The 12419-nt window shown below is 54.0% G+C and overlaps 1 protein-coding gene across 1 annotated transcript in view; it reads right to left on the bottom strand.

Annotated features, from left to right (window-relative positions):
* Positions 1–829: 829 nt before the first annotated feature.
* BCL9L (BCL9 like) overlaps positions 830–12419 on the bottom strand; it is a 32328-nt gene continuing 20738 nt past the window's right edge. Inside the window, exons 2-8 of the mRNA XM_036747081.1 lie at positions 10563–10939; positions 9659–9778; positions 6548–6752; positions 6249–6333; positions 3777–6090; positions 2892–3158; positions 830–2020 (exon numbers count right to left, since the gene is read on the bottom strand). Coding sequence (XP_036602976.1) covers positions 912–2020; positions 2892–3158; positions 3777–6090; positions 6249–6333; positions 6548–6752; positions 9659–9778; positions 10563–10863 — 4401 coding nt within the window. The 5' untranslated portion in view covers positions 10864–10939 and the 3' untranslated portion in view covers positions 830–911. The remainder of the gene's footprint in view (positions 2021–2891; positions 3159–3776; positions 6091–6248; positions 6334–6547; positions 6753–9658; positions 9779–10562; positions 10940–12419) is intronic.

Genomic DNA, 12419 nt, shown 5'->3' with positions numbered 1-12419 from the left:
ACTATGCTCTTGGAGGGTGTGACCCCGCCCTAGAGACCTTTCTGCAAATGGTGAGTGTGGGTGTTTGCATGTCCCTGTGAGAGATGTCAGAGGGTTGGGTTTTCTTGGGGGTGGGCTGGGAGGGAGAACACAGGTTAGGGAAGGGGGGATTTCTTTTTTCCATTTTTTCCGAGTCGACTATTAAAATACAGAAATACAGCACACGCACACACCGGCACAAAGCGCAGGCCTTATTTACAGCGATGACGGCCAATGACATCCACCCACCTGTCTGCATGGGAGAATCGAAGGGGTGGAAGGAGAGAACAGAGGCATCAGCTACACCACTGGGGAATCTGAGGCAGTGGTGGGATGGGAAGACAGCAGGAAAAGGGGAGGGGGGCAGCAAGAGAGGAGAACCAAGAGACTTGAGAGAGACAGAGACCTAGAGGCGGCAAGTCAGAAAGACAAAGAGACCAAAGCAGAAAAGGAAGAAGACAAACCATATCTTCTCCTTCCTGGATAGCTCTCACCCTCCTCCCAGAACAGTTTGGGACCAACAAACACATGTTAACTCACTGATGCTGAGTAACCAACAAGGGGGGAGGAGAGTGAGACCAAAAAACTCCCAAGAAATTGGAATAGGGAAAAAAGGGGAGGAAGAAAGGGAGTCCTGGGGGCTGAAACCGAGTAAAAACCCAAACCAAAATTAACCATACCCCCCTCCCACCCCAACTATTTCACCCCAAGCCAACAGCATTATCTGGTTTCCACAGATGCCACTCCAACACACAAGGCCCCCCACCCCCCCACCCTATGACACTAGGCCATTCAAAAGTTGCAGGGGATGTTTTTAAAAGTTTGTAAAAATTTCCATACCAGATCCTCCCACCTCCTGTACCCATGTGCCCCACCTCCCTATCCCAAGCTGGCTAGAAGGGTAGGTTGGCCATGTTGCCAGGACCAGGGAGGTAGCCCATCTGGCTGTCCAGAGACACACTGCGCTGTCGCAGGGGGTGGGACACCATAAGGTTCTGCTGGGGTGGGGGGCCCATTAGGGAACCTTGGGGAGACAGCATATGGGGGGGTTGACTGTATACCTCCCCCCCTACACCCCTCTGTTTCATCAGCATGAAATTCTGCTGGGCCATGAGGCCTTGAGGGGGGGACATGACCCCCTGATGGAGGCCATGGGGCATCATGCCTTGCTGTGGGGGCACACCTGTCCTGCCCAATAAGGGCATCTGTCCGGGATGGCACATGGACATGTTGAGACCCCTCTGGACACCCTGCTGACCTGGGATGTTGGGGGGCCGGGAAGGGGTCTGCTCAGCCATCATGTTCTGAAGGTTCATGAGGTGAAGGTTGGGGGGCTGAGTTTTGGGAGGCTGGTTCTCGCTTTTGGGGAAGTATTGCAGGGTGCTGCTGGGTTTCTCCGAGGGAATAATCCGGGACAGGTCGAATTCAGGAATGCCTGTTGGGGTGGGTCGGATCACCTCACTCAGCTCAGGGTCATTCAGCACTGATGCCACACCTGGCAGTACTCCTGGAGGGTACGGCTCGCCCATTCGCCCTGCCAGCCCCTTTCCCATCAGATGCTGCTGGGGTGGCATGGGGCCCGACGGTTGACTAGGCAGGTCCTCGGGGGGCAGGGGCATCCCGGGTGGATAATGCTGCTGCATGCCGGGACCCCCACCCCCACCTCCCCCAGGGGGCATGGCACCATGGGGCTGCTGAAGCCGAGGGGGGAACACCAGCTGGTTAGAGGACATCATTTGGGATGCGTTGGGCATGGGGCCGCAAGGAGGGTTCAGGGAGTCTGGGGCACCAGGGGGCATCATCATGGAGTTCGGGGGGGGGCCACCAGGCCCCTGCGCATTGGGGTGCAGCGGAATGTTGGAGCCCATCGGGTTGGGTGACGGCAGCATGGCAGGCGGGGGCTCATGAGACAGGGGCTGTTGGCCAGGCAGGTTCATGCCTATGGGGCTCTGAGCAGCTGCCGAGTTCAGGTGCAACTGGTTAGGCTGGTTGGTGTTGATCCCTGAAAGGAAAGGACAAGGGGTCATAGACGCCTTCTGTGTTAGGAGAGGGAAACAGCCAACCCTTCCAGCCTCCATCCGCCATCTCTTCCCTCGTCCTCGATGAGACCCAGCACCCACTGGCCATCTCCCTCCAGATTGGTGTGGTTGGCTTTTAGGGTTCTGATTCTTATTCTCCCCAGGACAGCAGCAAGTAGCCTCTTTGGACCTCAAATATCCTGTCCATAATAGTGAGAAGAAACGGCCCTGTCCCTCCCTGATTGTCAGAGCTCTTCAAAGGTTCAAATGCATACATACATATGTATAAAATGTGTTACTTAATTTTATATTTTGGGCAACTAGGTGCCACAGTGGATAGAGTGCTGGCCCTGGAGTCAGGAGGACCTGAGTTCAAATCTGGCCTCAGATACTGCGTGACCCTGGGAAAGTCATTTAACTCTATTTGCCTCAGTTTCCTCATCCGTAAATTGAGCTGGAGAAGGAAATGGCCAACCACTCCGGTATCTTTGCCAAGAAGATCCCAAATGGGGTCACCAAGAGCTGTACACAAGTGAAATGACTCAACACAATGATTTTATACACATACACATACACACACGTATAATCATATATACATACAGATATCTATATCTACATCTCTCTATCTGTGCCTTTGGAGGGAAAAGCCCCATGTGAATTTTAAGGATTATTAATGGTTATTCCTGCATCGCCGTAATTCATAGCTCATCTGTACCCCATGTGGTAGGGGGCATTATCCTCTCCCAGCCCATTCACTCCATCTAAGGTTGTGAACAGCCAAAATTCCTTCCCTCCTATTCTGCCTCAGGGTGCCAGAGCCAAAAGGCCAAGGCTCCAAGACTGCTGGTTTCCCACCTGGCATGGTCCCTGGTGGAAGCATAGGCCTATCAGGCAGGAGCTCGTCATCCGAGGTGGCAATGGTCTTGATAGCGTTGTGGTATAGGGGGGTGGAGCTGGGCATGGCATATTTGGACATCTGAGACATCATCAGCGACAAAGGGTTCTGGGAGGGGGTAGGATCCGGGGAGGAAGTAAAAGGCAGGCTGGGATTCATGATGCCTCCGGGTGGATTGGCAGGTGGGGCAGAGGAGCTACTCCGAGGGCCGCTGGGAGGGAGGGCACCTACAGGAGAGAGGAGAGAAAGAGATGATGCCTCTGGAAGGCGTCCCAGAGATCGAGCAAGGATCACTTCCCTTCATCCCGCAGTACCAGCCTGACCACCGCTACCATCCCTACTGACTTGATATCTTCATGTACTCAACAATCTTACCCCACAGACACCCACTGTTGCTTTTCAAAGACGGATCCCAAGGTGTTATCTCAGAAGTTCTAAAAGGGCCAGGATTATGCTAATGTCTCCCCTTCAACAACCGGGAGATGAAGGTGCACATCCTTCCTACCTCCAGCCATTGGAAAATTAACAAGGTAGCAGAAGGGCCACTGGATCTGGAGTCAGGATTGAACCCTGGCTTTGCCATTTGCCACCTGTGTATAACTTTGGACAAACCTTCTAAATTCTCTGGGCCTCAATTTCCTCACACGTATGATGACAATTTACCAAGAGGCCTTCCAGCTCTAGGCTCCACGGTCCTATGCGTTTCTGGCTCTGAAGCAAATCAACCTCCCCTTTGGAATCTCTCCCTGTCTAGTGCTTCTAGGATAACCATCTCAGATCAGCCTCCAGACCCACGTGAGCAATGAGCAATGCCTCTCCCTGTCTGGGCCCTGACAACAACTCACCTTGCTCCAGATTGCTCATGGTATTGGAAGAGTTCAAGTTGAGAGGTGGCTGCTTATTCTGGTTGACTCCTGGACTTGGCATGGCTGTCTTAGGCGAAGGCACCCAGCCTGGGGAGGGCACCGCCATGGAGGGAGACTTGAGCCGGCTGGGTGAGCCGGTAGGTGAACGGACACTAAGGGAAGAGCTGAGGACCTGGGGAGATTTGAGGGGTCCTGGGGGGTTCGCAGAAGGCAGAGGCACCATCTGAGAGGGCGTCTGGGGCGACTTGAGGTTGGCAGAAGGTGAAGTGACCAAAGGTGAGTGCACCTGACTAAGCGTAGGTGATTTCAGGTGACCCATGCCCGGTGAGCCCATTTGGTTAATACTGATGGTGAGGTCTGAGGGCCGTCGGCCTAGCCCCCTAGCTGGGGCTGGGTGCATGGGTGCGGGAGGTGGAGGGTTCGGTGCTGGGGGAAGGGGCATGTGACTGAGCCTCGTGGTACCCAGGTTGCCCACTGGCATTGAGCCCTGATCAGGGCTGAACATGTCTGGGGCACTACCCATGTCCTGAGGCATGCCAGGGTAGGGTCCTTGCCCACCAGAGAAGCCCTGTTGGCCCTGGTTGGGGAACTGGGAGGGCATAAGCATCTTCTGGGGTGCCCCCATCATGCCACTACCATTCTGGGCCCGGACACGGGCCAGCTCCTCAGGAGCCAGGCCTTGAGGGCCCATCATGTCTGCAGGGCCCCGCATCTTCTGGGACATCAGCATCTGCTGCTGAGGGGTCATCTGCACATTGAGATTCATGTTCATGTTCATGTTGACATTCATGTTCATGTTTAAATTGCCAGGCCCCATGGGGGCATCCACATCCCTCAGGCCAGACTGCCCCATGGGAGGGCTCAGGAGACCCCGACTGCCCCCAAATTCCATGCTCATGGGGGCCCCCGCCAGGCCCTCTCCACCCGCCATCTGCCCAGGAAACATGGTCGGTTCCATCTGCCGGTGGGCCTGCATCATACGCTCCATCTCTATGCTCTGTCCCATGGAGCTGCCCGCCATGCCCAGAGGGCGCTGCATCCCCATCGTCCGCTTCTCCAGTAACTGGTGCCGCAACAGCTCCTCACGTGCCCTTGGGGTCATGAATCTTTCTGCCTCACTCTGCCCACCGGGATAGGGCACTGCCCCCTGCACAAAGTTGCCTGGCCCCCCCATCGGGGGCAAGTCTTCCGTCCAGCCCATGCCTGGCCTCACAGGCCTCTGCATGGCGTTCATCGGCACATCCATAGGCATGCTTTGCATACCTCCAAACCCGGATACCCGTTGCATCTGGTTGCCAGGGAAACGAGGTCCAGGGAATGGGTGCCCTCCTCGGAGCTGCATTGGGTCCTGGACATCCATGGGTCCCCGAAGCTGGGCCCCCATGCCTGGAGGCCACTGGTCCCCAGGTTTACTATGGTAAGGAGGTGGGGGGCCCCGGACCATCATGCCCCCCATGCCCTGGGACAGCATCATCTCCTGCAGGGGTCGTCCCCCATGGAGGCCAATCTGCTCCTCTTTCCGTCTCTTCTCCTCATAATATTCCTCCTGCAGCTTGCGCCAGGCCACCTGTTCAGGTGTCAGACTGTCCTGGCTCAGCCGCTGCATCATAATGTTCATCTGCTGCCCCATGTCACTGCCTGGGTGGTGACCTGGAACCTCATGCTCCAGCCCAGGGCCTCCTAGGCTCTGGGTCTGGGAAATCATAGACTGCAGGGGCTCTTCATACTTCTTCAGTCCCCCAGGGGGAGGTGCTGGGGGTTGCTGGGGTGCTGGGGGCACTGGTGCTGGAGGCCCCCCCTCACCTGCAGGCCCTGGTGGGCCCTTGAGAAAAGGCTCAGTCTCTCCGCTTCGAAGCAACAGCCGCTCAATGTCACGCAGCGTCTGTAACGAGCGCTCCCGGTGTTCCAGCTGTTCCTTTGAGAGGCCCTCTGAGCCAGTCAGGGCTCTCTGCCCATTGCCTGTGGGAGTGCCCTCCCCTAACAAGGTGGGACCTCCGGGGGCACCACCAGGGTCCCCTCCTGGGGCCATGGGGTTTGTGGCAGTGGCAGCCGTAGGGGTGTTGGGGTGGGTTCCCCCTGTCGCGTTGCTACTGGTGGCACCCACAGAATTGGGTGTTAGATCCCTGTGTGTATCCTCAGGTGGCCCCTCTGGAGGCAGGGAGGCAGGCAGAGCTGGGGGGGCACTGCCAGGGGGTGGTGGAGGCGGTGGTAGGGGAGGTGGCTGGGACTGGGGGGTGCCTGCTGAGGCTGTGCTCAAGGGAAGTGCTTCTGATGTTGGTGGCACCTTTGGAGCCTATGGGACAACAAAAGCAGAGTATGAGGTGAAAGGCAATAGGCAAAGGAACCCACCTCCCAGAGAGTATTAGGCTTTCCCCCGGTACTGTACCCTCATGCCCACCTCCTAGGAAAGGTTCTAGATTGGGCCCATCTCTAGGCCTTAAAAACACTCACCTGGTCAAGTTTGGCACGGGGTACATTTTGCTGGTGGTAGGCCAGAATGGAATCAACTCGGCCTTGCAACACTGCCTCAGCTGCCCTGGATTGTCATGGAGTGGGGGAGGGGGAGGGAGAAATGCCAAAAGAAAAGAGTGATGAGGGGCTAACTGTACCTAGAAGGAAAGCCCTGCCCTCCCCAAGCTGACCTTCCCATGTTGTCCATGCTAGTCCCAGTGACTAGCCCCCAAGTGACTCGCTAAGACATCAGCGCAGGGGCTGGACAGAACAGAAGCATTCCCCCCAGCAGCACTTACGTGTTTGCCAGGTGGGTGGTGAAGACATAGACAAACTGAGCAGCCGGCTTTCCCGGGCCTCCCAGGCCACTAGGGCCCTCTGGCCGAAGGCCAGCTGGAGGGCCATGGGGGGGCCCGGGAGCACTACTCTCACTGAGAGGTGGTGGTGGGGCTGGACCTGGGCCTAGCTGTGTAGTGGCCATGGCTGGGTCTGCTACATTACAATCTGCAACAGGACAAGAGGAGAAGAGAAAGAGGTGAGCAGGCTAGCAACCTCTGCCCCAGCAGCTCCACGAAGGGGGATAATGGGTACCCAGAAGTAAGGTACTAAGGGAGACTGGAGCTGGGGGAAGATCACTGCTTACTAATCAAAACCAGGCTGGACCTATGACAAGCGGTTAAGACGCCTTCTCCTAACTAGCTCATAGCAACAATCTGGCCACAAACACCCTAAGTGTTTACAATGCCGTTTGCTATTTCACCTGCTTTCTCTTGGCCAGTTTTTGATAAGTGGTCACCATGGTAGAGAGAGAAGGGATGGCGGCTTCAGCATGTGCTTATTTTTTTTTTGTTTCGGTTTGCTTTTTTTTGGAGGGGGGAAGGCAGGGCAACTGGGGTTAAGTGACTTGCCCAAGGTCACACAGCTAGTAAGTGTGTCAAATGTCTGAGGCCGGATTTGAACTCAGGTCCTCCTGACTCCAGGGCAGGTGCTCTACTCACTGCACCACCTAGCTGCCCCAACCACGTGTGTATTTATGTGTATATATACTGTACTCCAATCGATCAAGCCACAGATGACTAAGTGAGGAGAGAGGAAGCAAGAAAGAGCAAAGTGAGGCAGAGTAGGCAGAACCCTGATCTAGAACTCAGGAAAATGAAGTTCCAGGTCCAGTTCCTCTCTGTGATTTACTACGTGACCTTGAGGAAGTCATGTGAACTCTATATACTTTGGTTTTTCTCTTCTATACAACAGGGATAGTAATGCCTACTCTATGCTTTCTGGGAATATAGTGAGGATGAAACAAGTTAATAGCCCTGTGGGATATGAGGTGTTATTAGACTTTCATAGCCATGACATGGACTGAGAAAATTGGAGGGAGATCTGTGTTTGAACAATGCTAATGCAGTCGGGATCACAGTTTTTACTTCAACGTAGACCAGCAAAGAGAAAATGTCTGTTCCATAATTCTCTTAATTTCATTCAGTCACTTCACAAACAAGCTAATCACGAGCATTGTGGTGGTGAGGGGAAACATGAGAGTACGGATGGCTGGGTGCCAAACCACCCCAAGAGGAGAAGAACTGTTCAGAGTCTATCACCTCCTAACAGTGGTTCACAACAACATCCTTTAAATCAACAAACGTGTCCTAAATGGATGACATGCAAGGCGTTAAGCCAAATACTGGAGAAGGTACTGAGATAAATAAAAATATGGCACCTGCACTTAAGAAATATGAAGACGAGAGGGAGAGAGAGGGAGACAGAGGGGGAGAGGGAGACAGAGGGGGAGAGGGAGACAGAGGGGGAGAGGGAGAGAGAGAGAGAGAGAGAGAGAGAGAGAGAGAGAGAGAGAGAGAGAGAGAGAGAGAGAGAATGAATGATTAGGATCTGAATGAGAACTCTGTAGGTGCCAGGAGGGAAACAAGCACCTAGGAATATCCAAAGAGTGTGAGAGAGGAAGATTACTGCTGGCTGAGGCAAAAGGGAAACTATGGAAGGCATCATAGAAGTGAGCTTGAAGGATGGGAAGGCTTTTCATCTTTGTATATAACCTGGGATGTACAGGATCCCCACCTCCTCCTTTGTATCCATGCCAGATCCTGCACTGCAGCCTGGCCTGAGACTCATCTCCTCAAACAAGCCTGCCCACACTAACCATGGTGACCCTGCTGCCTGTACCACAAAGGTGTCAAACTTGGGTCCTAGCAGCTAGAACGAGATCAAAATGTAATTGGGAAATGTTTAACATAAGAAACACAATGAAACATCAATAATATTCCTTTGTGGCTTTCCAAGATGTTTCTATTTGTGTTTGACAACACGCACAGAAGTAGTCTCGTCTTCTGGTTCATTCATTCAGCAAACATTTGTTAAAATGCCTACTCTTCCGGGTGTTTAGAAAAAACCTGATCATGGACAGACATCACAGAGCTCACAGGCTAGCAGGGGACAAATGTTAATCATCTTTACATGTGAAAATCTTTTCTCCCCAACTCCTTTGTAAGGTCCTTGTCCTGAAGGAATGTCTTATCCATGCACTCAATATAGACTGAATGAACGATAGAGTCAATCAATAAATCATCAGGCATTTACTAAATGCCTATTATATATAACAGGCACTCTACAGTAATGAGGAAAAACAATTCTGTATTGGTCCTGCCACACAAACTGCAAGTATCCCTTGTGATTTTTAGGAGTCATCTCTGAGGTGGTTAGAAGAAAGCAATTGGTGCCCAGGAACACAGTGGAACTAAAGAGCCGAACCCCTGACTAGGGCTCTCAAACCAGTGGAACCAGCTTGTCCTATCTCGAAGAAAAGCATGAGCCAACACTGCCCTCCCTGACCAAACCAGCAGGTGGCAGCACAGGCCAAGAATCCAAGGTGGCTACTCAGGCTTTCCAGGGATAAGGGTGAGTCATCATCCCCAATGGGAAACTGAGGACTAGGGATGTGCAGGATGACAACCAGTGTGTTGGGGCAGCAGTAGGAGAGGGAGCTGGCATGCGGTTCTTCTGAGATGGGGTCTTTACTGGGAGAGGTGGGGGGAAGACTTGCCCCTTTGGGTACCTTGAAAGCCAGAAGGGGAGAACGTAGAAGGGGAGAGTCTTAGGGGAGTGTTGGTTCTGGGCATCTCTAGGTCTGACACCAAAGGGTTCTAGGTAAAGCTGGCCTGTCACCTACTCTTCCCAGCTCCAAGACTCGACGTGGTTGGATGGGGGATCCTCACGAGGGTCCTGGCCTCTATTTCTAATTAATACCTTAGCTGAAGATGAAGTCTCATCCCTTGTGGGAACAGATTGGGGGCCTCTTTTCCCCAAAGCCCCCTCCCCCACCCACACAGGGCAAAGGCTAAGGACCCTTTTTTTTCATCTATCTGAAGGTCCGCATCCTTGCCCAAATGGGAACTCACTATGGGTGGTCCCAATGGGCTTGTCCTCATCATCGCTGTCAGGCCCCGAACACCATTCGTCCCCACTGTATGGCTGCTTCCTCTCCAGCACACAGCGACGCTTACTCCTTGGTGCTACCTCTGTCCAGGGAAGCCAGAAGGGCAGCAGCAGTGGGTAGAAGGAAGGGAGAGATGTTAGCGTCTGTTTCTAAAGTCCTGGGCATTCACCCAGTTCACTCCCAATCTCTGTTCCCTTCTTCTCTACTCAAGTTTGTTGGCACTGCCCAGACTGTTGTGGGAACCATGCCAGTCTCCCACTCCGCCCCCATGCCACTGGCCCCCAACATACTACCATTTGTTTCTGATTTTTCTCCAAAGCTAAAGCCGCCCAGCGCCCCTCCCCCCCACCCAATACCAAGCATAGAATAATCCTGACCACAACTGTTTCCAATTAGGACTGGGGGGGAAGAAGGGGGAGGGGGGAGCAGCTACTCATCCAGGCCCCTGTGCCTTCCCCAAATGGCTCCCACCAGTTCAGGACACTCAAACTCCTGGGAGCTAGGACCTACCTGGATTTTACACTTTATCCTACAGGTTTTCTCTCCTACCCCTACTTCTCATATAAATACACTTCCCCTATCCTCCCCACAGGGTGGGCTGAGAAGGAAGAGACAGAACTAGAGACCCCTTTGTCTAAGATTCCATGGTCTACAACGTGCCCCATTGGTGATTGGTACTGCCTAGGTGGAGACACTACCTATAATACCACAAAATCCAGTTCCTAGCCCCTGCCTGATTCCACCCCAGCCCCCAAACCAGAGCAAAAAGAGGAGAAAATGCCCAATTCTCATAGTATGTGATGCTGGTGGCTGAGGGCAATAGGAAAGGTCAGAGAGGATCTTCTAGATCAGGACGTTGTAGGTACCTTTGGCCTCTGGGTCCAGGGATGGGGTCCCAGCTTCCCGCTGTTCCCCTGAGTCCACCGACACGCTCCTCTCCCTCTTCACCTTCCCCTTGAGTGAGCCAAAGGGAGGAACAGATGCCTGGGGGTTCTTCAGACTGGAGTTGCTGGGGGAGATCTGATTGGCCTTGGCCCCATGATTCCCTGCCCCCACGCCCTTGGAGCCCAGGTTACAAGCGGGCCCTTGGCTCACATTCTGGTGCTGCGACTGAGCCCCGCCATTCCCCGTCTTGCCATGACTGGTCAGTTTATTTTCTGGGTGCATTGGCTTGGCTGGGGCTGGAGGGCCTCGGAGGGATGGTGGCAGGATCCTGGGGGCTCCTGTCCTGAGGTGGAGGTGCCTAAGAGAAGGTGAAAGAAGGGATTGTTAATCTTGTAGGGAACCAGAGCCCAGGCAGCCCTTGGGCCAACTCGATTGTATAGTTCCTTGTTTCCATCAAGAAAACAAAATGTCTTGAGAAGGAACGAGCTAATCAATGGCCTTGATTTACTCGAGTGACCCATTAGACTGAGGAGGATCTCCTTTGGGTTGAGATCAGCCTCTGAGTGTGATGGGAACCAGATCCCCAGGTAGGTACCCACCTCGAGTCTCCAATCCACTGGCCCCCAGGACTTGCTGGTTTCTATGGCAACCCCTTCTTCATTGCCATAAATCCTTCATACAATCACCAATCACCCCAACCAGCTCTGGAAAGGGAATTCAAACCCAGGTCCTCATGTTGGCACCCCTCTTCCTGGACCTTTTCCCTTTCTCCCTCAAACCTTCCACATCCCAACTCGATCCCTAGCTCACTCCTGGTTTCCCCCAACCATCCCATCCCCTTCCCAGCCAAAAGGTGGAGAATGATGCAGGGGTACAAGAAGATCTGGGATCACTGATTTATGAAGGTCTCCCTAGGAAATGACCTAGAGGGCAAGGGTCCACCATCCCAGTCCCCCAGTGGGAAAGAGGCAGACCCACATCAGAAGGCAGGGGAGGGGCAGGGGTGGTATGGACAGCAAGCTTCCCAAAGCTAGAGCAGCGGAGCCATGAGCCAAGGATTCCTGCAGCCAGGGCTGTGGGCCCTTTAAGCCCCAGCCCCACTCCCCCAGCAGCCTCCCCCCCTCCCCATCCCTCTCCCCGGAGACCTATTAATAGCCGCTGGAAAGATCACATCACGGGGAGAGGATATTTATCCCCCCTCATTCCACACCAGCTCAGATTTATTTCAGCTCGGCTGTCCTCCTGCTGCTGCTGCTGCTGGCGGCTAGAGCCGCCACTGCTTCTGCCGCCGCCGCCTGGCCCTGTCTGCCTGCCTCTCCTGGGGAGGGGGAGGAGGCAGGTGCCCACCCGCCAGCAATATGCCCCTTAGCCAGACCGCACAAGCACTGTCTGGCACATGGCGGAGAGGGCAGTCTTTTCTCAGCCCACGCTACAGAGCTGGAGATCTTCAGAAAGGGGCAAAGCAGGAGGATTGGGGGGTGGGGAGGGGGCCCCACTGAAGAGAGCCAGCACCGAGTGCCCCTAAGACATGGACATTATCTGATCAGAATCACCTGCTTCCCTGAGTCCTTTGGGTTAATGCAACTAGCCTGCCCATTCCGATGGTAAGAAAAGAGGTTGCCTCTTTCTAAGGTCTCCCTACCCCAAATATATCCTATAAGTAACCCAGGGGTCCTCCACTCTCCAAGATGCGGACATTTCTCAGCCCTTTGGTAATCCAAGACGGTCCTCTCTTCCCCTCCCCCAATCTGGGACATACCACTGTCCCTCTCTAAGGTACACACACACACACACACACACACACATATATATATATAATTCCTGTTAGCTGAGGTTCC

This window comes from Trichosurus vulpecula, chromosome 2 (assembly GCF_011100635.1).
Source record: "Trichosurus vulpecula isolate mTriVul1 chromosome 2, mTriVul1.pri, whole genome shotgun sequence".
Taxonomy (NCBI): Eukaryota; Metazoa; Chordata; class Mammalia; order Diprotodontia; family Phalangeridae; genus Trichosurus; species Trichosurus vulpecula.
This window is presented reverse-complemented; position numbering and strand designations above follow the sequence as displayed.